Source organism: Microcaecilia unicolor, chromosome 4, assembly GCF_901765095.1.
Source record: "Microcaecilia unicolor chromosome 4, aMicUni1.1, whole genome shotgun sequence".
NCBI lineage: Eukaryota > Metazoa > Chordata > Amphibia > Gymnophiona > Siphonopidae > Microcaecilia > Microcaecilia unicolor.
Genome location: NC_044034.1, coordinates 99,363,348 through 99,390,071, shown reverse-complemented (window position 1 = coordinate 99,390,071; position 26,724 = coordinate 99,363,348). Strand labels below are relative to the sequence as shown.

General features: G+C 44.0%; 1 protein-coding gene across 5 annotated transcripts in view; it reads right to left on the bottom strand.

Moving 5' to 3' along the window:
• ENOX1 (ecto-NOX disulfide-thiol exchanger 1) overlaps positions 1 to 26,724 on the bottom strand; it is a 661,896-nt gene that overhangs the window by 146,619 nt on the left and 488,553 nt on the right. For all 5 annotated transcript variants that reach the window (XM_030200535.1, XM_030200539.1, XM_030200536.1 and 2 more), the window contains exons 8-9: positions 23,652 to 23,885; positions 16,691 to 16,903 (exon numbers count right to left, since the gene is read on the bottom strand). In XM_030200535.1, coding sequence (XP_030056395.1) covers positions 16,691 to 16,903; positions 23,652 to 23,885 — 447 coding nt within the window. The remainder of the gene's footprint in view (positions 1 to 16,690; positions 16,904 to 23,651; positions 23,886 to 26,724) is intronic.

Genomic DNA, 26,724 nt, shown 5'->3' with positions numbered 1-26,724 from the left:
GTAAATCTGACCATACAATAAATTTATAGGTTCGAGAGGTGACGCCTCAAGAAGCCCCCGGCTGAATAATTTAAAAGCTCACAGGGGCTGGGCTGCTTCATCATCGGCAACCACCTCTAAAAAAATTTTTAGGTGCTGTTAAGCAGGTGTTTGACCTCATGCATGTTTGTCTTCTCTTTAGTTGATGGGAATTATAGTTTTGTTTTCCATACACCACTGGGATCCCAGAGGTCTCCTGGACTACTAGGCCAAAGTTCATTCTTGGTGTCAGATGTTCCTTAGGCAAATTTCACTGGGTGGAACTACAGGCCTTCAAATGCTACTATCGATATCGACAGCAGAGCTAACTAAGGGCTCCTTTTACAAAACCGCAATAGTGATTTCCTGGCACAGCAAATGCGATGAAGCTCATTCAGTTCCTATGTTGCATTTGACGCATGGGAATCACTATTGCAGCTTAGGAAAAGGAGCCCTATAAGTTATTAATTTGAGGGCTGGTACCGGTGCTTAAACTAACAGTTACTGTGCTCACTTAATATTGACCCAGCTCTTATTTAAACGCTATCAGAAGTTTGATAGAGAGGGCACACATTTGACAATTAATTTCTTGACACTGTTTTCCCTTGAAATTATACACTACTAAATTAGAAGCCCACAACATTTGCAAAAACACCTCTCTCTTCAAATGTCACTAATTTAATTTCTAGAAATAGAACCACTCATGTTTCCAGGGCTTCAGGTAATACTTTGATATCTTGTACTACTTCATGTTAAACAAAAAGCTTAGTTTAATTTTTTAGTTTGGGACACATCTTTCTCCAGGAAAAAAAAAACAAACGAACAAAAAACAACTCATCAAAAACACATAGCTGAGCATATTTCTCATTATCCCAAGCAAAGAGCAAATCATGTGGCTTTATGGTGACCTAAAATATTGGATATCTTTACATACAACGAAAATGGGTCAAATATCCTTTTCATTGGTCTTGCCCTCCCTCAGAATATTTATTAATGTGTGCATAATATTCAAAACAACTGTTTTCTAAACAGCTTAAATGGGAACAACACAATATTTTTTCTTTTATTTTGCACTCCTTATGTAGCATCTAAGGGAAGATCTGGTGGCTCTGATATCTGACCTAGTCAGTAAGAGAAAGTCTTTAACTGGGTATGATAGTGTGAACAGGCATGGAAGCCTCACAGACACAGGCAGAGTGTGGTGTCAAAACTTTATTCTTGAACAAGTAATCAAGCAATACAGTCTGTTCCGTCACTGACTCAGTTCAAACCTGGGCAACACTCGAATTAACATTTACTTTGTTCCCTCTTAACAGTTCCATTTTAGATTGTAAGCTCTATCGAGCAGGGACTGTCTCTCTGTGTAAGGTGTTCAGCACTGCGTGCGTCTGGTAGCGCTATACAAATGTCAATAATAATAATAATCTTGTTAGGCTCCTTCAGCACAGTTCCAGTTATTCACACATAAATCCAGGCCTGGCTCCAGCAGGACATTCAGGACCTGGTGTTCACAAACAAATAAAGGTGCTCTTTTATTTTTGCAGTCTTCTGATTTTTTCTCATGGAATTCGTTGCCGGAGAAAGTGGTGAAGGCGGTTAGCTTAACAGAGTTTAAAAAGGGGTTGGACGGTTTCCTAAAGGACAAGTCCATAAACTGCTACTAAATGGACTTGGGAAAAATCCACAATTCCAGGAATAACATGTATAGAATGTTTGTACGTTTGGGAAGCTTGCCAGGTGCCCTTGGCCTGGATTGGCCGCTGTCGTGGACAGGATGCTGGGCTCGATGGACCCTTGGTCTTTTCCCAGTATAGCATTACTTATGTAATCCCTGGGCATCTAAACACAGGGTGCAAACCTCTGACCTAGGGCTACTCTGTGTTTCCCTGGAACTCCCCCACAGGCACTGCAACCCAGCCAGTACTTTGGGAGGATTCCTTCACTTGGAGCCTCCCTCCAGGAGATCTTGGGTCCTCCCTGATCCACTCTGCTCCAGGGTATTTAAACACCTCATGGCTTGAGCTTCACCCCTCTGAGTCAGCCTCTGACATGGCAGGTTAGCGCCACCCGGCTTAAGGTGGTTAAACTGCAACCTCAGTGAGGGAGTGTTCTTAGGGACAGCTGCCACTATACCACTCCCTCCCTCACACTGGGCATGTGAAGTTACACATGCAAGGCATGTATAAGTGCACAGAACAGAGGCACTATGTGCTGCTCTTGCTACTCTATAAAGTGTAAATGCTATACCCCCAGATTCTATATAGCGTGACAAGTTGTGCATGCCAATACGGTCGTATTCTGGATTTGCGCAATCAACTTAATTAGTTAACAGGCCAATCAGTGCTAAGTGCCAATTAACAAGCAATGAACACTAATTGGCATTAGAATTTACGTGCACAACTGTCTAAGTGTATTCTGTAACATGATGAGCATAAATTCTAAGTTGCATAATTGAAAAGGATACACATGTAATGGGTGGGTCATTGGCATTTCCCAAATCTATGTGTATTATAGAAGACACACAGTCCGCACCTAAGTTTTACTTGGCGCAACTGCCCATGACTAAATTTAGTCTCGTGGATGGGCACTCTGCGTATTCATAAGTACATAAGTAATGCCACACTGGGAAAAGACCAAGGGTCCATCGAGCCCAGCATCCTGTCCACGACAGCAGCCAATCCAGGCCAAGGGCACCTGGCAAGTTTCCCAAATATACAAACATTCTATACATGTTATTCCCGGAATTGTGGATTTTTCCCAAGTCCATTTAGTAGCGGTTTATGGACTTGTCCTTTAGGAAACCGTCTAACCCCCTTTTAAACTCAGCCAAGCTAAACGCCTTCACCACGTTCTCCGGCAACGAATTCCAGAGTTTAATTACGTGTTAGGGGAAGAAACATTTTCTCCGATTTGTTTTAAATTTACTACACTGTAGGTTCATCGCATGCCCCCTAGTCCTAGTATTTTTGGAAAGCGTGAACAGATGCTTCATATCCACCTGTTCTACTCCACTCATTATTTTATATACCTCTATCATGTCTCCCCTCAGCCGTCTCTTCTCCAAGCTAAAAAGTCCTAGCCTCCTTAGTCTTTCTTCATAGGGAAGTCGTCCCATCCCCGCTATCATTTTAGTCGCCCTTCGCTGCACTTTTTCCAATTCCACTATATCTTTCTTAAGATGCGGCGACACCATGGAGCGATATAACGGCATTATAACATCCACACACCTGTTTTCCATACTTTTCCTAATAATACCCAACATTCTATTCGCTTTCCGAGCCGCAGCAGCACACTGAGCAGAAGGTTTCAATGTATTATCGACGATGACACCCAGATCCCTTTCTTGTGGAAATTTAGGCTTCTTCCATAAAGCACTCCTAGATTTAGCCACACATGAGCATACATATGGGAGGAGCATGTGTGTATCAAGGTATATTTTATTTGATATACTCTCTATCATTAAAACAGCTAAAGCGGTTGACAGTAATAAAATATTAATTTAAAAGCAAACAACAGAAAATTACACAGAAACAGAAAAGCAAAAGAATAGGCAGTGGGCAGTGTTTAGCATTCGACAATATGGAATCACAAGCTCCGGGTCTTTCATGATCCCTCAGAAGAGAGATGTTTATTGTCAAAGTAGGTCTTAACACACGTCTTAAATTTTATCAAGGATGGCTCTGCAAGTAAGAAAACGGGCAGATTGTTCCAAAGGGATGGGCCAATGACTGAGAATAGAGAGTTGCAAATATGTGAAAATTCTATATATGGCACTTAACTCCAGGCGCCATATATAGAATTTGCCCCTTATGAGGATAAGCGGGCTATAAGTGCAATAAATAAATACAATATAATAACCCTACAAATGAATTCAACAAACTACCCATTGGTAGTCACAATTCCCTCTGCCAAAATTCAATGGCATAAGTGGCACCACGCTATAGAATTGCTCCTTTAGGTATTATACCTAATTGTATCTTGTCTTGAACTTGCATTTGGAAAGGCAGTAGTTAAACCTCTAAAATCCAAATCCTAAATACATATCTCTCTTACAATGTTGTGAAGTGATATAGAGAGTGTGAAAATGATGAAACTCTTGTGAAGAGGAAGCTCCCACCTCAGGATCCCAAGTCCCTCTTTCACTCAGGGTGAGCTGGTTCTCAGTATGCAGATTTTATGCAAATTAGTATCCTACCCCTTTCTACTCGGGGTGACCTGGTTCTCAAAAAGGCAAACATAGTCAGGTCTTATCAACAGGATTTTTCTCATACAAATCTTTATTCCCGCCTCTGGGGCACACTTCTTTTAGCTTAAAACACTTCTTCTTGCACAGTTCAAACCCAACAGATTTCTTCCCCCTGAGCCCTCTCACACAGGCATTTGGGCTCAGCACACTTCTTTTAGCTTAAAACACTTCTTCGTGCACAGTTCAAACCCAACAGATTTCTTCACCCTGAGCCCTCTCACACAGGCATTTGGGCTCAGTACTAACTCAGTCCTGGACACCCAGTCCCTCCTTGTAGCACACAGCTCTAGACCCACAGTCTTTTCATCGTGGACACACAGTCCCTCTTTGAACAAACAGTTCTTATCTTTGATACTCTAGGGCAGTGATGGGCAACCTTTTGAGCTTGATGTGTCAAAATTCGCCAAAAAAACCGAGCATAACTCGGGTGGTGTGTCACTTCGAGAAAAATCACTGCTACTAGGACCACCCCCGGGCCCCCCCCTACCCAAGATCGCTGCCCACCCGAGGTCGCTGGGCCCCCCCCTCCACCCGCTACCGGGCCCAGAACTAACCTTAAAGCCTCCTTTCACGTCGCAGCAAGCAGCAGCAGGGCAGACCTCTCCTCCTTCCTTCTGTGCTTCGCCCTCGCGGATGTTACGTCAGGCGAGGGCGGGACACGGAAGGAAGGAGTGGCCTGCCCTGCTGCTGCTTGCTGCGACGTGAAAGGAGGCTTTAAGGTTAGTTTCCGGGAGCGAGGAGGGAGGGCGGACCCAGTGCATTTTTTGTAGAAAAAAAGGTGCCGGTACTCATTATGGTTGGGGTCACCACATATGGCTCCACCCCTATGATAGCCACACCCACATTAGCCACACCCCTTATATCAGCTCCAGTATACCCAGTGCAAAATAAGACAACAGATGTAAATTCTGAAATTGGACAAATTCCAAACACTAAAATGAAAATAAAATAATTTTTTTCTACCTTTGTTGTCTGGTGACGGTTTTCTATCCATACTGGTCCAAGTGTCTGATTCTGCTGCTCTCTATCTGTTCTCTTAACTCCGTTTCCAGGGCTTCCTTTCCATTTATTTCTTTACTTTCCTCCTTTCTTCTTCCATGTCCAGCATTTCTCCTCTCTCCCCGCCAACCCCTCCATCCATCCATGTCCAGCAATTCTCCTCTATCTCCTGCTCTCCTCTCCATCCATTTCCAGCGTTTCTCCTTCCTCTCCTGCCATCCCATCCATGTGCATCTCCTTCCTATCTTCCCTCCCCTCCATCCATGTCCAGCATGTCTCCTCTCCTCTCCCCTCCCATGTCCAGTGATTCTCCTCTCTCCCCTGCCCTCCTCTCCTATCCAAGTCCAGCAATTCTCTCTTCCCTGCCTTCCCCTTCCATCCATGTCCAGCAATTCTCCATTCTCCTCTCTCCCCTGCCCTACTATCCCATCCCCTCCATGTCCAGCGATTCTCTTTTGCCCCCTATCCTCTCCCTCCCTTCAATGTCCAGTGACTCGCCCCAGCCTCCACCTGCCCCTGAGATCATTCAAACCCCAGCCCCACTTGCCCAGCCCCCCAGCCCCACTTGCCCATACACACATACCCCCAGCCCTACTTGCCCACACACACACCACCAGCCCCACTTGCCCACACACACACCCCAGCCCCACTTGCCCACACACACCCCCAGCTCCACTTGCCCCCACACACACACACCCAGCCCCAATTGGCCACACAACCCCCCCCCCCAGCCCCACTTGTCCACACACCCCCCAGCCCCATTTGCTCACCCTCCCCTGCTGTTTGCACCGATCCCTGCCTCGTAAAACTTATTTTTTCGCGAACCGGCAGACTGAAGAAATAAAACAAACAGCTGACAGGCTTGCCTCCTTCGATCGCGTCGGCCGCTTCCTTTCCCTGCATTCTCAGCGTGTCCCGCCCTCGAGGAAAGGAAATGACATCAGAGGAGGGCGGGACGCGCTCAGAATGCAGGGAAAGGAAGCGGCCGACGCGATCGAAGGAGGCAAGCCTGTCAGCTGTTTGTTTTATTTCTTCAGTCTGCCGGTTCGCGAAAAAATAAGTTTTACGAGGCAGGGATCGGTGCAAACAGCAGGGAGCGAGCAGGGGAGCACTGGGCGGACCACACTGCGGCGGCGCCGCGTGTCATCGAAAATGACTATGCGTGTCAGTGCTGACACGCGTGTCATAGGTTCGCCATCAGGGCTCTAGGGCCTTCTTACCCCAGCCAGCTTCCTTCTTGGTAACACACAGTTCTACCCTCAGTCCAAAGGGCACAGCCAGTACTTCTCATGGGGATCCCTCTGCTTCAGTTACCAGCCCTCTTCTGCAGCAGCTAGCTCTCCTTTCTCCCTCACACTCTGGTGGGGTCTTAAGTGGTTAATGGCTAAACAGGACCCAGCCCCTAACCTGCTGCACCTGTTTCTATCCACAGGACTCCCCTCGGTCCTAGCGACCTCCTGCTATACACCCCTTACTGGCTCCCTTTAGTGACTCACCCAGCCCTTCTCCCTGGACATTTTAGGGGAACAGCGCCCTCTAGGGGCCTAACCAGGGTAGGACAGCCTCTTCCTTCTCACAAGGGGCATTTTCGAAAGAAACGTCCAAGTTGCGATTTGGACGTCCTTGCAAAATGGTGAAATCCAGGGGCGGGGAAACCCTTATTTTCAAAACAAGATGGACGTCCATCTTTTGTTTCGAAAATACCTTCAGAGACATCCAAATCCTTAAATTTGGACGTCCCCAGATTTGGACATCCCTAGACACGGACGTTTCTGACTTTCGGCGATTTTCGAAACCTAAGACGTCCATGTCAAAAACGTCCAAATGCAAGCCATTTGGGCGTGGAAGGAGCCAGCATTTGTAGTGCACTGGTCCCCATGACATGCCAGGACACCAACTGGGCACCCTAGGAGGCACTGCAGTGGACTTCATAAAATGATCCCAGGAACATAGCTCTCTTACCTTCTGTGCTGAGCCCCCCAAGCGCCCCCCCCCAAAACCCACTACCCACAACTGTACACCACTACCATAGCCCTTACGGGTGAAGGGGGGCACCTATATATGGGTACAGTGGGTTTGTGGTGGTTTTTGGAGAGCTCGCTGTTTCCTCCACAAATATAACAGATAGGGGAGTCAGTGGCGTAGCTAGGGTACTTGACACCTGGGGCCGGTCATTTTTTAAACACCCCCCCCCCCCCCCCCCCGAAATCCAGTACTAGGCATACCGAGAATACAAAACACTCAGGAGCTATAGAGCAATTCTACCATACCATAATCAGTAATTTGTACGAGTCACACAAGGAAAAGGAAAGCATCTTAAACACTACAGTGAGCACTAGAACATCAATTCACCTATTGTAAAAAGAAAACAGACAGATTAGTACAGATCGTCGATCCTGCACAGTCAATGCCAACCGAAAGCCATGTCTTTTTCACAAATACAGATACACCCTAATCCACTATAGAATAAGTAATCATAAACTTTCTATTTAGACAAAAATAAAACTGAACCCCCGATGCCAGACTCTGTATACAATGCAACACCACAGAAACAGAAACTGTCCTCTAGTACTGTGCAAAATATAAAGACAGCAGATGTAAATTTGAAAAAAATAACACAATCACCACTTTACAAATTAACAAATAGAAATAAAACAAATAATATCATTTTATTGGACTAATACATTTAGCTTTCAGAGGCCAAAACCTCCTTCCTCAGGTCAATTCAGTACAGTACTGTTAAAGTGTCCTATCCTGACCTGAGGAAGGGGGTTTTGTTCTCCGAAAGTAAAATGTATTAAAATTAGTCCAATAAAAAGATTACCTTATTTACATGTTCTATTATAAACATTTATTAACACAGCTACAATACTACTTTATCCTAATGCAAAAAAATAAAAATATATATTTACAGTTCGTTGTCTCTGGTTTCTGCTTTCCTCATCTTTTCACTGTCTTCCTTCTATCCAGCATCTGTCTTCGCTCTCTCTCTCTCTCTGCCATCCAATGTCTGCCCTCTCTCTCTGCCCCTTCCATCCACTGTCTGCCCTCTCTCCCTTCCATCCACTTCTGCCCCTTCCATGCACCATCTGCCCCAGTCTGCCATCTCTCTCTCCCCCTTCCATCAACATATGCCCTCTATCTCTGCCCCTTCCATCCACCATTTGCCCCAGTCTGCCCTCTTTCTCTCTCCCCTTCCACCCTCCATCTGCCCTTTCTCTCTGCCCCTTCAATCCGTCTGCCCTCCCTCTACCATCCATCCAGGGTCTGCCCTCCCTCACGCTCCCCCTTCTATCCCCCTCTTTTCAGCCCCCAGTTCCAGCCCCCTTATTCCACCTGCCCCTAGTTCCAGCCCCAGCCCACATATCCCACCTGCCCCCCTTTTCAGCCCCACTATCCCACCTGTCCCCAGCCCTTATCTCCCATCAGTCCCGAGCTTCAGCCCCCAGCCACTTCTCCCTGTCCTCTTTTCAGCCCCTAGTTTCAACCCCAGCCCTTTTCTCTCACCAGTCCCGAGCTTCATCCCCAGCCAGTTCTCCCTGTCCCCTTTAAAGCCCCTAGTCCCCACAGTTTCAGCCCCCTTCATCCACCAAATGCCTTGCATCCCCCCTTTTCAGCCCCAGACCCATTCTCCCACCTGCCCCAGGCATGGACCCATTTTCCCTCCTGCCCCCTTGTCAGACCCCAGTTCCAGCTTCAGACCCCTTCTCCCATCTGAGCACTCCCCTCCCCCCTCCCCTCTGTGAGCACCCATCTGAGCTCCCCCACCCTCCCTAATCCCCTTTAAGCACCCCTCTGAGCTCCCCCACCCCTCCCCAATCCCCTTCTCCCCTCCTTGATGCTCTCCCACCCTCCCTAATCCCCTTTAAGCACCCCTCTGAGCTCCCCCACCCCTCCCCAATCCCCTTCTCCCCTCCTTGATGCTCTCCCACCCTCCCTAATCCCCTTTAAGCAACCCTCTGAGCTCCCCCACCACTCCCCAATCCCTTCTCCCCTCTCTGAGCTCCCCACCCTCCCTAATCCCCTTTAAGCACCCCTCTGAGCTCCCCCACCCCTCCCCAATCCCCTTCTCCCCTCTGAGCCCCCCCCCGACCCGACAGCAGAGATCCGTTCTCCTGCTGTTCCTACCCTGTCCTGCCTTTACATTTTTTTTTTCAAAGCGCCAGAAAATGGCAGGCAGTGCGCCTCGCATCTGCCCTGCTAGTAAAGAAGATCTCGTCGACGTCGACGTCCTTCCCACACTGAGTCCCGCCCGCCCTCGCGGTAATAGGAAGTTGCCTCAGAGGGGGGCGGGACTCAATGTGGGAAGGGCGACGACGTCAGCGAGATCTTCTTTACTAGCAGGGTAGACAGGCGCCTGCCACTCTCTGGCGCTTCGAAAAAATTTTTTTAAAGGCAGAGCAGCGGGAGCGGAGCACCCCCCCACCCGATGACACCCGGGGCGGACCGCCCCCACCGCCCCGCCCTTGCTACGCCACTGAAGGGGGTATGGGCCTGGGTCCGCCTGTCTGAAGTGAACTGCAGTACCCACTAAAACTGCTCCAGGGACCTGCATGCGCTGTCATGGACCTGAGTATGATATCTGAGGCTGGCACGACATATTTGTTAAGATGTTTTTTGAGGGTGGGAGGGGGTTAGTGACCACTGGGGGAGTAACGGGAGGTCATCCCCGATTCTCTCCGGTGGTCATCTAGTCATTTTGGGCACCTTTTTGTGCCTTATTCGTAATAAAAACACGTCCGGGTGAAAACGTCCAAGTGCTCGTAAGGAACGTCCTTGTTTTTTTCGATTATGGGTCAAAGATGTCCAAGTGTTAGGCATGCCCAAGCCCCGCCTTTGCTATTCCTCCGACACGCCTCCTTGAAATTTGGATGTCCTTGCGACGGACTGCAGTTGGAGACATCCAAAATCAGGTTTCGATTATACCAATTTGGACGTCCCTGGGAGAAGGACGTCCATCTTCCGATTTATGTGGAAAGATGGATGTCCTTCTCTTTCGAAATGAGCCCGATAGTGCGTTTAGCACCTTGTTACAAAGTATCAACAACTTCAAAACATTTTATACTAAACTACATTAAAGCTTTGTATTTAATACACAACGGGGGGCACTTCAATAAAATAGTTTGCTACAGGTAGGCACCACTTACATGCGCCATCAAAGACATCATAAAGTGGTAGTTAGGCCCCTATGTGCACTAGATGGTATCCTATAAGGTAGTGGCTAAGCGCCATAGCACTTAACTGCAAGTGCGATATACATGTAGGCCGAGCATAGGTGAGCCATTGGTGTGTCTCCCAGATATGCGCATAGTCTATAGAATACTACAGACTACACACGTCACTTGGCGCAACTTGCCTAAGAATGGGTGCACCAATGCTGACATAGGCTAGTGTTCTATAACAGAATCTTTGCGTCAAGATGCCATAATAGAATTTGCGCTAAACCCTCGATTCTATAAAAGTTGCCAACAATTGTGCATTAATAAGCAATTACTGGTATTAATTAGACTTAATTGGAATTTACATGCAAGTGAAAAAAGGGGGTGCCTAAATGAGAGGGTCATGAACAGAATGGAAACATTCCTAGAATGTACGCGTGCTGTTATAGAATAAGAGGGGATTAGCACCTACTTCAGGCGTGTTCATTTGCACCGCATTTCAGTTGGTGAAAATGGTTGCGCCTAAAGTTAGACACAATTCCCGGGCATTAGCGCTATTCTATAAACCGCGCCTAACTTTACGTGCCACTTACAGAACAGAGCTTTGGCACTGGAGTGCCTAAACTGAGGGGCCAATTTATAGAACTGCCCTTATTAAGTCCAAAAATTGAGCTGCAGAAGTTGTCAAACTACTGCAGTAATTATAGGGGGTATTCTGGAACTTGGGGGAAGAAAGCCCTGCTGCCATCATGGAACAACAGCTGGTACCACATATTAACAGCTGTTAACGTGGATCAAAAACTCCCCCCTCCTTAGGAGCCCTTTTCCAAAGTGGCAGTAGAGCTACCGCCACTTTGTCGTTCGCCAATCAGGCACTACTGCCAGCTCACCCCACCGTAAGCTATTTTTTGTTTTCCCAAGGGCTTACCTGGCAATAATCAGGCAGCGCCACATGCTGCTCGATTACTGCCGGGTTAGCGTAGGAGTCCCTACCGCCTCCTAAATAGGTGGTATAGACTCCCCCAGGAAATGGCCGTATGGCAAGTATATACTTACTACACAGCCATTTCCTTTTTTTTCACAAAAATCTTTAGTGGAGGTTCATGGTTAAGGAACAGAGCAGTACCCTTAAGTAGAAATATTGTATAAAACCTCTAGATCTTAGCAATTTATTTACGTATGCCATGCAGTTTCCTCTTGTGTATCTATATTAACTGGAAACAGCATTTAAAGGGCTACAGTTCCATGAGCCTTCACTGGCAGCTGGGTTTTTGTTGTTGTTTTTTTTTTTTAACACTCCTCCCATCCTGTCTAGCCCAGCTGTCTCAGTGACTGTCCTTAGGTAGTAACCACAGACTGTGGCTCCCCTGTGTGTGATAAAATTAGCATATATCTGAAGCAACAGGGTCCTTCTACCATGCTCTGTCCAGACATGATAGCTGAAGCACCCTTTGTAATTGAAAATTAATTATGCCGAGGACAAATGGCTTCTATAATAGCTGTGTGTTGTTTATTAGCTGTGGCATACAAATGTTAAAATGCATACAAATTGTATATATTGAACTCAAAGTCTGAGAAAATTAGTCATTCCCTTTTAATAACTGGCATATCCTAGCAGGTGCATTTTCCTTCTCTCCAATGTCTACGTTTGCCCTTCAGATGCCACTGTTTTTGGTACGCTGGAAAAGATGGCACAGGCCACAGAAAATACAGGCGCTGATTATTTTGTGTTACACACCTTTGTTGGCAAAGTTCAGCACAAATCTGCATAAATAAACCCCGAGTGTTTCTGAACAGAGATCCAAGCACTGCAATTATCCTATTTATCTTGTTTTCACCTGAAAGCTTCCATTCAGCTTCCTCCATTCACTGCATAGCTGTGCAAAGAGTATGTGCCAACGCTAAATTTTTTAAGGAATTTTACCTTTTAACTAAACAAAGGCAGGAAATGAGCAGAGCTCTCAGTCATTGCTAAGTATGGTAGCCCCACTGTTCAATTTCTTTGTAAAGGATACAAAGGGGCCTGGCTGATCACCAAGCAGCCTTCAGTGATATAATTCTCTAAAAGTGTACTTTGTCTATAACAGAATCATTAAAATGGAGTGGTTTCCAGTTTAGAAACCCTTAGGAACTTGCTAGTAATTTTAAAGAACAGTGAATGCTCACAAGCATGAATTGATAAAATTAAGTAGAACCCTGGTCCAATTAGAGCTCAGGAATTAGTATATCAGTGCAAGTACTTGGAAAAACTGAACAAAATTCAACAATGCATTCTTCATTTATACATGAAAAAGACAGCTTTCTGATATGCCCTCCCTTTTCTGTGATGCTTAATGACAATTACCCTTTTTGCCTATTTCTGACTCCCCATGTTGTCCTTATTCATGTGAACGCTAATCATAAGCGCACGCTAAAAACGCTACCCTGCCTTTGTAAAAGACCCCCTAAAAGACCATCATATAGTTCTGCCTGATCCCAGATCTGCTCAATTGGAATCTACTAGATTCACTGCTTTCTGTCTTGCGGCACCAGCTTTATGGAATTCATTGCCATTTTCAATTCGCAGTGAATTGTCTCTAAAACATTTTTAAATTGTGGTCAAGACCTGGCTCTTTAAAGAAGCATATGAAGCAATTTGATTGGTATGGTTGAGATATTTTGGTGTACGTTTCTGCAACATTTACTGTATTTATAATAATAATTATTTTGGATTGTTTCCTTCTTTTCTTTTGGTTTCTGTAAATGCATTCTTTCCTATAATAATCATAGTTCCTTTCTATTTCTATGTTTTAGCCTGTAAATTGCCTTGCCCTGCCTGTCGGTTAAGGTAGTATAGTACATTCTCAATAAATAAATAATGAAAGTTTTTCTGCATGAACATTACATGCAGAAAATAGCATTTAAAGATAATGTGACAGGAAAATGCATCTATAGTATGTTTATGCTAACCGCATGCAGACGTCTCAGGGATGTAGTTTAGGCAGAGTGAAGGCAAAGGTGTGATATATGTGTTGTATTTTATAAAATACATGAGTGCACATATAGGGGAAAATATTCTAAAATCAACTTGCACATATGTGGCCACATCCAAACGTAACTGTTTTTTAAAAAATAAAATACCAACCAGCTTAAAATATTCGTGCTTTGACACGATGGTGAGTACTCTGTCAGAAGGAATACACAGGGGCAGAGTTTGGGCGAGGCTTGGGCATGTAAAAAAATTACAGGTGTAGATATTTACAAGGGTGGGCATAATGTCCACACCTGCTATGTAGGTGTGATTTTTGCCACTTACATTAGTATTTCATAAAGACAAGTAGACACCTACATGCTTTTATAAAACTGATGTATAATAAGTACCTGATAATGCACTTACACTACGCATCCCCTTATAACATTACCCTTTCAGAGAACATGCACATATTTGCACCAACTTTGGAGCAGGCCTAAATGTGTATGTCAGCATTGAGTACTATCAGGGCTGCATCTGGATGCCTGTTTTACAAAAGTACATAGATACCTAAATAGGCCTAACATAGTACCTTTATGGACTTCTTATATGGGCATTCTTTGATGAAAATCAGGCTCGTCTACATGGGATAACGTGACCTGTATTTGTTTGCACACAATTGTTTGAACATTATTCCCTCTATAACCATTGCTTCACTTCTACCATTTCAAGATTTACTAATAGAAGTTCCTGAAATCTGTTTTACATAGTAACATAGTAGATGACCGCAGATAAAGACCTGCATGGTCCATCCAGTCTGCCCAATAAGATAAACTCATAGCATGTGTTGCAATATAACATATATATTCTTGATCTGTCCTTGAAATTTCAGGGCACAGAACGTAGAGGTCTGCCTCCCACTGGACATACTCCTCAACTATAGGAGTTGCCATCGAAGCCCACACCAGCCTATCCAGACGTGTCTAGCCATAATCAGGGTGCATACCATTGAAGTCTGCCTGGCACTGGACTTAGTTTTATTGCCTACCTTGTGTTATAAGTCTTAAATAATATCTTGATGTTCCTGGCTACCATGGTAATAGCACAGATTAATACGTCATTGCATTCAAGTAAAGCAGTCTACATTGTAATTAGAATGAAGGTTATCATTTTTGCTGCTTGTTACACCATTACAAATCCTATGCATTAATTTGAATAGCAAACGATCAAGCTGGTCTGAGGGATCAGCGGCAAAACTGCATGCTGCCAATGTGGAGAACCTGGGTTCAATTGCTGGGTCAGGCCTTCTAAATTCCCTGGGTTGGCTGGGTCTGGGAAATGCCTTGGAGATAGCATTAACAGCTCTGGGCAGAGGATCTCAATCATCAATCAAGTGTGAAGCCAACTTGCTGGACATGGAGGGTAATTCTACAAAAGATTTTTCATGCATAAACGCTGTTTCATGTGCATAAAGTTACATAAAATTGCCCTACTGTCAGGGTTGCCGGGGGGGGGGGGGGCAGATTCCCCCATCAAGGTTTCAAGGGAGCAGAAGCTTCTTCCTCCGGATGATTGCATTGACATGATAACCCTGGTCCTGGCACACAGGAGCAGGAGATTACAAACCGAGGGAGGAGCAGACACAGGAAGGTAAGGGGGCAGAGGTGGTGGTCCGAGAGTGTGGGGCGGCCCAAGTGTAGGTGGGGTGGTTCTGCCCCGGGCCCAGCAGCATCTCATGATGGTCCTGCCTAATGTGAATGCAGAATGACAAAAACGCTCATGTTTTTATGTGACCCACATGTCTGCACAGTTTGGGTAGGGTACAGGCTGAGTCATATAAAATATGTGCAAACTTCAATCACTTACATTAACACCTACTCCCAAACTGCTATAAATGCATGCAGCAGATTCTGTGATGATATTTTATAAAGACACATGGGGGTCAATATTCAAAAGGTTTAACTGAGCAGGAGAGGCTCCTGCCCAGTTAAACCTGGCTAAGCTAAGCAGATGCTGATATTCAGCGGCACTTAATCAGGTAGTGCTGCTGAATATCACCGCTAATTGGCCATTCCCTACCCAGCTTAGCTGGTAGCGGTGATATTCAGTCAACTGGTTGGCTAACTAAGCACATAAAGTTGTGACAGCAAAACAGCTGTCCTAAATTTATGTGCCGAGTCAACCGGGCACCGGTCTGAATATCTAGGAGCTGCACAAGACCCCAGCACTGAATATCCAGGGTTAGGTCAGCCTGTGTCTGGAAGTGGCTTCCAAACCACTTACCGCCACAGGCTGGTTATTACTCTGACAGAAACGTATTATTTCTTTATAAAACAACCTCAAAATAGGTGCCTACTTGGCATTCACAAGGAGGTTTTATGAAAGGAGACAGCAAAACATCAAAAGGTTTAAGCTGTTTTCCTTGTGCAGCCGCCATATTGTGTGACCCCAAACATTCACAGATGCTATTGAAAACAATAGCAAACCTGTGAGGTTTATGACTGGCAATGTGGGGTGGGTGGGTTGGACAGCTTAATTTATTTATTTGAAAGCTTCCCATATTGTAACCAGACATTTTTTTAACCTTTGGGGGAGGAAGAGAGTGAGCCGCAGTCCTACCATGGGCGTGGACGCTCCGGAGCGGCAGACTTGTTTTTGGAGCCATGGGGGGCTCAATTTTTGTAGGGGGCAGCTCCAAAAGCACACTTTTAGGCAGTCATAATCCTCACAAGTTTGCTATTGTTTTCAATAGTGTCTTCAAATGTTTGGGGTCACACAATATGATGGCAACCTCCACACATTGGCTTCAGCGCATAGAGTGGGTCAGATAGGCTCATGTCATCTCCTGTCATTAAACCTCCTTGGGCCTTCCAACCTAGGCCACCTGTTTTAAAATTATTCTCAAGATGCCCACATATTGAGCTCTGAAGACAGCCATGCTCTGTGGCTCCCAGTCAAGGACCATCACTGTGATCACCTAAGTGTGTGCATGGGTGGGGGTGGGTGGGGGTAATAAAATAGAGAAAATATCCTGGGTTGCTGCAAATGGAGACTCATGGCACCATAATCCAACTGAGGCTAGTTCAGTTTGAGGCAGGTGCATTAGTAAGCAGAAGGAAGGTGCCTGATTGAAAACACAATAAATCAAAACAACAAAAAAAAACAAATAGAGCACTGAACCATTGCTTACCTTGACAAGTGAGCTCTTAAGACTAGTCGTTTTCCTGTAAGCTCGCAAAGAATGAAAAAAAGAGAGCACAAATATGTTACTTACCCCCCCCCCCAAAAAAAAAAACACAAATTAAACAAATTACTTACATTGGATAAGAACCCCCATCATGGAGTTTTTGAATTCTTCTTTGGCTTGCTCCATTTCATCCTCATGTGTTGCTTTTTCATTCATCAGTCGACGGACGTGACTGTTTGCTGACTGCACCATGGAGTAGAACTGGTTTGCAGATCGACGATTCACCTCTCCTCTCTCAATCCAGGTAATCAGCACTGCAATGGCCTCTAAAAACTGGCCATCATCTACCACAGACAAATCACAAGTTCAAAATGACCTACAGGTCTCCAAAATATACTGTATATTACAAGTTATAGCATTCAAGCCACAACTGTTGTTAGTAATGCTTAGGGGTCCTTTTACTAAAATGCATTCACTTCTTGCTTTAAGGCATGGTAAGTGCAAATATTTGTTATTTTAAAAAAAATCTTGTTTATTAAATGTACAATAGCCAAAAAACCACAACAGTTAATCATTTTACCTACGAACGCCAAACGCGGGCCAAATTGGAATTACCACCCGGTTACCGCATGGTCCTTGCAGTAATTTAAATTTTGACACACATAATGGACGTGCGCCAAGTGGCATTTGACACACGTAGGTCATTACCGCTACGTCAATGGCTGGCAGTAAGGTTTCAGATCCAAAATGGACACGCAGCAATTTTGATTTTGCCGTATGTCCATTTTTGGCAAAAAAAGAGGCGCGCTAAAAAATGGATCGTCGCGCACCCAAAACCCACGCCTACACTACCGCAAGCCATTTTTCAGCGTGCCTTTGTAAAAGGACCCCTTAGGGATAGGTGGACAAGTGATAAAATGGTTTCAATCTTATTTGTTTGGATGAACTATGCTAGTGCATGCAGGTTCACAGGTTTCTGAAGAAGTTGTGTTGGAGCATGGTATACCACAGGGTTCAGCTTTATTGGCTTATTCAGGGGTCCTTTTACAAAGACGCGGTAGAGTTTTTAGCATGCAGACCCGTGTGTAAACTATTAAGTGCTTGTTAACACCAGTTACTGACTGTTAACGCCAATTTAGGGGTCCTTTAATAAAGTGTGCCAATGGATTTAGCACACGCTTATGATTATCGTGACCTAAATAAGGTGCCCGTTATATTCCCTTTAGGTGTACGCTAAATCTGATAGTGCACCTTAGTAAAAGGACCCCTTAGCCAATTACTTTGCTCACAGAACTGCGATCCACATACAGTTGCCTACTGGATCCAGATTCACCTGACAGGGTTGATCCAGTTCTAGGTTTACCTCATTGCATGCAGGGACTTGTAGTTCTGATTTCCCCATTGCATTCCTTAAGAAAAGCAAGACAAATCCCTGCATTCAGGGGTCCTTTTACTAAGCCACGGTAAAAAGTGATCTGCGGCAGTATGGGTGCGTGTTTTTGTCGTGCGCTGGGCAATTTTTACCACTGCTAGGATTAAAGGTTTTTTTTAATGGCAGCAGTAAATGGCTGTGCACTAAAATTAAAACTAGAATGCGGCTATTTACAGCCTGATCCCTTACCGCCATCCATTGACCTAGAGGTAAGGGCTCACGCGCTACATGCCCCGTACTCAAGCAGTACGCACCAATGTGGCTGTGATGCTGATTACCGCCGAAAATGCCACCCGTGGTAGAAAACAGAAAAATATTTTCTACCGCGGGCAACAGGACGCCAACTTTGAAATTACCACCGGGTGTGCTACACATGTGGTAGCCTACCGCATCTTAGTAAAAGGGCCCTCAATGAGGTGAACCCAGGACAGGAGAAACCCTGTCAGGCAAATCTGGATCCAGTTGGCAACCTTAGATCTATGCCCAAATTGAGCACCTAACTTTGGGCAACCTACACAGAATCTAGGGATCAGTATGCTGATTGCGGACTCAGTGGAGAGAGGGGTAACAAATATTCCTTGTCATGTACCAAGATTACGTTACATAAGTTTATTATTATTACTAAATTTTGAGAAGTAGAGAGATAATAACTTTTTATTTAAAAATATATTGTGTCTTTTTGAGGATATTTGTGCTATATTTTAGTGCCATTGATCAGTGAAATGGATCTCTGGGGGCTTCATTTTACATGAACCACATTTGAAATTACCAAGTTTCTCTTTATCGTTTATAGTTTATTTATTTACGATACTACTTCTTTCGAGAACGAGTCAAAGTGGTTTACAGCATTAAAACAATTTAAAAGATACACAGGGGAAAAAAAGAAAGATGCTCCATAAAAAGACAGGAAAGAAACAATCATTCAATCAGATAAAGTGAGAGGGGCAAGACCAACCTATATCACAGCGTACAACTGGTAGCACTATACAAATGATTTATAGTAGTAGTAGTAGTAGTAGTAGTTAATTCCCATCAATAAACGTTATGATTATATTCATAATCACACCATCTTATTTTTTTTTTTTTTTAATTTATATTTTTATTTTAATCAAATTAAACTATTGTTACATTTGACAGGAAATACAGACAGAATTATATTATATGAGAAACAATATCCCTTCCCATAAATTAAATCAAAGGAAAAAATTTTTTTATCTTCTTTTACCTGATCTGAAGACTAAAATTAAAGAAATATTCATTATTACCTTTAACATGAAATACAAACAGAATTATATTATATGAGAAAGACATCCCTTCCCTAAAGTGAATCAAAGGAAAAGATTTTTATCTTCTTTAGACCACAAATAGGGGGGGGGTCTACCACATCTGAAGACTAAAATTAAAGAAACAATCGTAAAGTAGAAATTTGCTTAACATGCTGACCTATCTAATACATACAATTATAATTATCTTCAATAGGTTAACGGTTGGTCAATTTCTTCATATTCAGAAAAACCTTAAGTTGCTCGGGTTGGTAAAAAATGTATTTCAATCCCAGATATTTTATAACACATTTGCAGGGGTAATTAAGATAGAAGGAGGCCCCTAAAGATATAACTTCTGATCTTAAAGTTAAAAACAACTTCCTCCTTTCTTGAGTATGTTTTGTTACATCAGGATATATCCAGATTCTTTTACCCCTAAACATTGTTTGCATTTTTTTAAAGTATAATCGTAATACTGCATCTAAATCTTGTTGAAAAACAAAAGAAACAATTAGAGTAGACCTTTCAGAGTTCACATTTAAAGTAGTCTCTAATATGTTGGTAATATTCAAAGATTCTTCCTGAATTTCCTTTGGAGTTGCTTGTATAGTTGCTGGGGGTATTTTTTTTGAAGTGATATAATATGCTTTATTCAAAGGTGGAATAGAGTCTTGGGGAAAATTTAAAACCTCCTGCAAGTATAATTTAAATGCATCCAGGGGGTTAATATCCATTTCTTTCGGGAAATTCAAGAGTCTAAGATTTAATTTCCGATTGAAGTTTTCTAACAATTCTAATCTTCGTTGTGTCGCCATATTTTCTTTAACAAGTGTTACGGAGACTTCTTTCATATTTTTTACTTCCAATTTAAGGCCCTCCACTTGTTCTCTTGTTTCCTGCTGTGCTATTGTAAAAGTCTGGGATAACGTTGCAACAGTACTTACTAAATCTTTGATTTCCTTAGCGGAATTGGCCACCGTTAACTCTACTCTCTGAAGAGCCGTCCAAATGCTCTCGAGAGTCACAGCCGTATTCTCCCTACAAATCGGGGTAAGATGTTTAGCCGTTGCCATCAGGCTGCCTTCAGAAACCGCTGCATCTGTTCCTCTATTCGAAACCGCATCGACCTCTTCCGGGTCAGATAGGGTTCGCCAGAGTAGGCGTTCTTCGGGAATCGGCGGTGGATGAAGATCTGGAGGGGAGAGTGTAACCTCAAGCCCCAAGTCGCCAAAGGAGTCTTCACCGATGGAAACAGCAGGGCCCCTTCCAGGCTCCAAGGTAGGTTGCTTCGTGGTGTATCTCTCAATAGACTGTTGAACCGGAGAAGAGGTTTTAGTAGCCGAGGTTGCTACTTTCCCCTTACGTTTAGTATGGGGCATTTTTTTTTAAAGGAAAATAGGTTAAGCTCAACAGGTTAGCAGAGAGCTCCAACGTTAGCATTCAGCATGTCGCCATGACACCATCTTATTTTTAAACATATAAACATAGCAGATGACAGGTCAATCTCAAGCAATTGTAAAAATGTCTAGTGAGCATTTCACTCTTCGTATGTTGCTAGGTCTGTGGGCGTCATATACTTAATTGATGGTCTTAAAAACACCAGGGTTAAACATCTAAAAAAAATATTAGAATCGTATAGTTAGAAGCTACCTTTTCTAACAGTTTAATAGATGGAACAGTGCAGCAGCAGTGCAATATATAAGATAAAAAAAATGAGAACAGAAGATGCCCAGTTGAATTTCTAATTTTCAACTAATTTCCAAGCTTTCAAATTAGCTAAACCTACTGTCATAAAAATAATCGTACCTACTGACATATTGTACGACAAAATGAACACTGTTCTTTGAACATTTCCATACCTTATTATAAATTTAATTCCTATCCAGCAGAAAATTATTCACCAAAACAGAGACTGTTTAATCTAATTTAACTGAGGCCTGTGTGCTGCCTTATTAAAGTCATTCATTTGGAAAGAAACTCATTTTATTTAGAACTATCACATCACAAAAATGTAACAGTACTGCACTCTGCAGAAGATATTTTCATGTGTACATGTTCTTAAAAATCTACTCAAAACAACAATTACTATTTTGTACAGAAAACATTTTCACAGCATTATTTTAAAAACAGCCATGCTTACAGAGGACAATTTTCAAAACCATGTTTGCAGATAAAACAGCATTTTATCAAGGAAATGAGCCGGTTGAAATTGGTATACTCTGTGTGCAGGTAAATGCACTCATTCAGCTGGACAATTAATGTACTTTATTCACATTGAATGAAGACATTTCCCATGAAGGCTTAGGCCAAAACTGCAACAGTGTGCACACTTTTGTTATTTTCAAAATTACCCACTAAAAAAGGAGGTGCAAATATTATTTGCTGGCATCTTTTCCTTAAGCAGTTTTCAAAGTACCTAGGCATGTACTTTCACTTTGAAAACTGGTGCAGAGTCCTCTGATGAAAAACTACCCATTTATGACTTCCATAAATTGCACACACATTTTCACACTACGCATCAATTTGGACACGGGCTTTTATAGAATTAAGGGGTTAGGACTAGATTCTATAAATGGCGCCTATAAAATGGGCGCTGAAAAAACCAGGCTTAGCACTATTCTATAAACCTTGCATAAAGTTAGGTGCGGTTTATAGAATAAGCGTGGTGCCTGTCCCCATGACTAAAATCTAGGTGCGACCATTTACACCAACTAAAACCTGGTGTAAATGCTTGCACTTAATTTAGGCATGAATTGGGTATATTCTACCACAGTGCGTGTTATTTTTATGAGCACCCATGATTCGCTTATGGTTCCCCCCCATGGCCATGCCCCCTTTTGTGATCCGCACATCATAATCTACACGCACCAATTTACAGAATACGCTTAGAAAGTTGCACATGTAAATTCTAATTAGTGCTGATAATTGCTTGCTAGTGGCCAATTATCAGCGCTGATTAGTTTGTTATGCAATTAAGTTACATGCACACAACTTTTGTCGCCATTTATAGAATCTGGAGGCTAGTGCCTAAATGCCGCAGATCCACGCACACATTATAGGTTTTGATAATTTAATTGTATCACTTTGAGCCCCACCCATGTTCCACTCACCAGAGGTTTAGCTAGGTGGGACACCAGGGGAGCGGCCGCTCTCCCAAACTGACTTCTGATGGCACCGGCGCCTATTTTTCATGCGGTCATTCTTAAAGTACGCGCCTGAACCATTGGCAATCCGGTCTCCGCTCCTCTCATGCCCTCAACTGGCTACACTACTGCCATCCACATCTATGCCCCCTTGCAAATAGGTGCAATGCAATATAAGTGGGTTTTGCAGAACAGCGCTTGAGTGTAATTGTGGTATTTTCACTCATAAATGCCATTAGTGTAAATATATATGGGTTTAATAGATACATGTTAGTATCTATGTTATGGAATTGCCCTCTTACTGTATTTACTTATATATTCTTTCATTTATATTTACTCAAGAGGGGGGTGTCTCGGTTTTGGGGTAGTCTATCAATGGCCCCCCACAGAACATTTATTTGCTCCAGTCCTCTCCCCTCTTTGCTCAGGGCACACACACTCTGGGGGAAGGGATTTCCCTTCAAGGCCCTGGTATAGAAACAACCACTCAGAGACAGACATGGAGTGCTTCAACTCACTTTACTCAAGATATGTACAAATAATTATGGGACAATTTTATAATTTGGCATCTCAGTATGATGTAGTCTCTAGAAATGACCAACAGAATCAAAAATTGTTCCTTGGGCTCAGGTATGAAGCTAGGCAGGTCTCAAAGAACATGGAGGGACTGGATTGGATGCAACATTTAACTCATAAAACCAGAGATTATATAACCTAGCAGGAAGTTACTGCTTACTCCAGGTTATATGTTGTCAGTCTAGCACCAAACAAAATGTAAACATGCACATAAAATTGTGGGGAATAACATTCCCTGCCACCTGGTATCTGTAGATACTAGTGTTTTTCCAGGCAATATTGAACCTGCAGCGATCAGCATTTTATGAAACACTGACCGCAGTGGGTGTTTATTTCAAATAAGTAAATAGGTAACTTACTGAAGTTAGTTGAAATGAGTGCTGCACTGATTTTGGTTCAGTACTAGCAGGATGAGTCTTTTATGACTGGATGTTGATGGATTGACTGACAGGCTGTCAAAGTGTCAGGCTGGTCACAAGGAGACAGGAGGGAATGAGTCACATACAAAATTTAAACTACAAGAACAAATATTATATGCCCTAGCAGGAAGCTGTTGCCTGCTGCAGCTTACAGGCTGTCAGTATAGCACAAAAAGAAAATGTAAACATGCACATACATCTGTGGAATCAGAATATACCGACAGTTGTAATATCAAACAATTAAGTTACTCCATTACCTTTAAGTTTTTCAGCCAGTAAAGTAGCTTCATGATCTGAGTAATGCATTATAGTTGGAGGAGAAGGGGGTCGTATCCTGTCTACCTCCAATCTGCGCCTATGACGTTCTTCCCTGGCAAACATTCTTTGCTTACATTCCCATTCATAGAAGTCATCCCGTGCCTGAGCAAAATCAACATGCAGACGACCTGAATCTTTTTTATCCGTGCTGGATCCCAATCTCATACGATAACCTGTTAGTAAGAAGAAAGTGCATCATACATATTACCTATGCATTATATAATAAGCCCAAACAGTAAAATATATTTGGTCTTTTCTTAAAGTACCCATTTTGAGCCTCATTCTAAAAGGTTATGCTCCTAAATTTACGCTCCTAAATTTATGTTCCTAAATTATGAGCATACTCTATGCTCCAAAACAGATTACGCTCAAAATTTAGGAGCATAAATTTACAAGCATAACCTTTACAGAATAAGGCCCTATTGCCAAAACACATGCAATTCTGGGTTAAATAAAGTGGGAGCCTCCAATCAACCATGGTTTCTAATTGTTATATATTAAAAAAAATCTCATAGGGTGGAAAGTGAAAGTAATGGGTATGAAACTTGTCTTTGTACTTTTTGTATTTATGGTACTAATTTTATTTGGGTTATTAATTAATTGTCAAGTGATTACTTCCACAGACGCCTATTATTGGCCCTATTTACTGAGTTTCACCCAGTCTCTGCCCATGTATACATCCACCTGTCAAGTATGCACTATCCCCTGGATTTTATATAGGTTACCCAAAGATAGGCACCCAAATTTGAGCACCTAGGGCAGATGAGCACACAAAGTAATAGTGAATGAGCTGCCAACAACCAATAATTGACGTTAACTGTTAACAATTTGGAGTTATGTGTGCATCTGCCCTAAGTGCTATTCCATAACATCTGCACCTAAAGATTACAGCATGCAATTCCAAAGGGGCGTGGCTAAGGGAGGAGCATGGGCAGATCACTGAAGTTAAGTACGATCTTATAGAATACTATAAAATGTGTGCTCAACTACCGTACATTGGGTGCCAGCATTTACACCAGGTTTTGGCAGGCGTAAATGCTGGCACCCAAAGTTAGGCACAAAATCCACACTAAACTAGTTTTCTATAAAGGGCACTCTGTGTGGAGCACCCTTTACAGATTACCAGCTTAGTGCGGATCTTACCAGCTGTGTCGGAATTAGCGCAACAACCAGCTGCTAGCATGGCTTAGTAAACAGGGGGGTTTTGGTACCATTTATTGAATCTGGCCCTATGTGTGCATTTACAGACTAGTGCTTAGGCATATTTTCCCTATTTCTACTCACATGCAGGGGCGTAGCCACGGGTGGGCCTGGATGGGCCTAGGCCCACCCAGTTTGGGTTCAGGCCCACCCAGCAGCGGAGCGGAGGGAGCAGGCAGCGCTGATCCTGCATCTGCCTCCTTCTCTCTGATGGCAGCGCTTCCCAGACGCTGCCTCCGCCGCCACGATCTACCTCCTCCCTCTGTCTCACTCAACAGCAGCGGTAGCGTCGCGATTCAAACACGCTGCCTCCTGCTCCTAACCCGGAAGCGTCTCCTCTGCAGAGGAGATGCTTCCGGGTTAGAAGCAGGAGGTAGCGTGTTTAAATCGCTACCGCTGCTGTTGAGAGTGAGACAGAGGGAGGAGGTAGATCGTGGCGGCGGTAGGCAGCGTCTGGGAAGCGCTGCCATCAGAGAGAGGGCGGGCAGGTGGAATGGGAGGGAAGGATGCATGAGGGTGAAGGAGAATCGCTGGACACATGGATGGGAGCGGGAGGGGAGGGGAGAGAGGAGAGTCACGGGATGGATGGATGGAGGTGGGAGTAAGGGGAGAGAGGAGAATTGCTGGGGTTGGATGGATGGAGGTGGGGGGCAGGGGAGAGGAGAATTGCTGGGGATGATGGATAGATGGATGGAGGTGGGGGGCAAGGGAGAGAGGAGAATTTCTGGGGATGGATGGAGGTGGGGGTCAGGGGGGAGAGGAGAATTGCTGGGGATGATGGATGGATGGATGGAGGTGGGGGGCAAGGGAGAGAGGAGAATTTCTGGGGATGGATGGATGGAGGTGGGGGTCAGGGGAGAGAGGAGAATTGCTGGGGATGATGGATGGATGGATGGAGGTGGGGGGCAGGGGAGAGAGGAGAATTGCTGGGGATGATGGATGGATGGAGGTGGGGGGGTAGGGGAGAATTGCTGGGGATGGATGGAGGTGGGGGGGCAGGGGAGAGAGGAGAATTGCTGGGAATGGATGGATGGAGGGGAGAGGAGAGTTGCTGGACATTGGTTGATTGTAGGGGAGGGAAGAGGAGAGAGGAAGGTTGCTGGACATGGGTGGATGGAGGGGAGGGCAGGGGAGAGAGGAGGGTTGCTGGACATGGATGGATGGAGGGAAGAGCAGGAGAGAGGAGGCTGCTGGATATGGATGGAGGAGAGGGAAGGGAGAGAGAAGAAATGCTGGACATGGATGGAGGGGAGGGAAGAGTGAGGAAGGAGATGAGATGAGGGAAAAGGAAGAGAGGAGAAAATTGCACATGGATGAAGAAAATAGGCAGAAGCTGGATCCACTGCACAGTCAAGTCTGTGGAGGACCCAGAGCAAGAAATGAAGAAGAAAGGCGGAAAGTAAAGAAATAAATGGAAAGGAAGCCCTGGAAACGGAGTAAAGAGGACAGATAGCAGCAGAATCAGATACTGGGCCAGTATGATCAGAAAAACAAAGTCACCAGACAGCAACGGTAGAAAAATATCATTTTATTTTCATTATAATGATTGGAACATGTCCACTTTGAGAATCAGATGCTCAACATTAAAAGTTTATATTTATTTACTTATTTATGGCATTTTATCCCACATTAAACATGAATTAGATTGGAACCTGGGATCATTTAATGTTTTTTTCCTGGAGAGAGTAATGCATTGCCTCCCCCACCCCCCAGGCTCTCTCCCCGGCTATAGCCAGCTCTGCAATTTTGAGGGGGATGCACAGGTGGATGGGGGGGGGGGGGGGCGCAGAGGTGGACCGGGGAGAGAGCCTG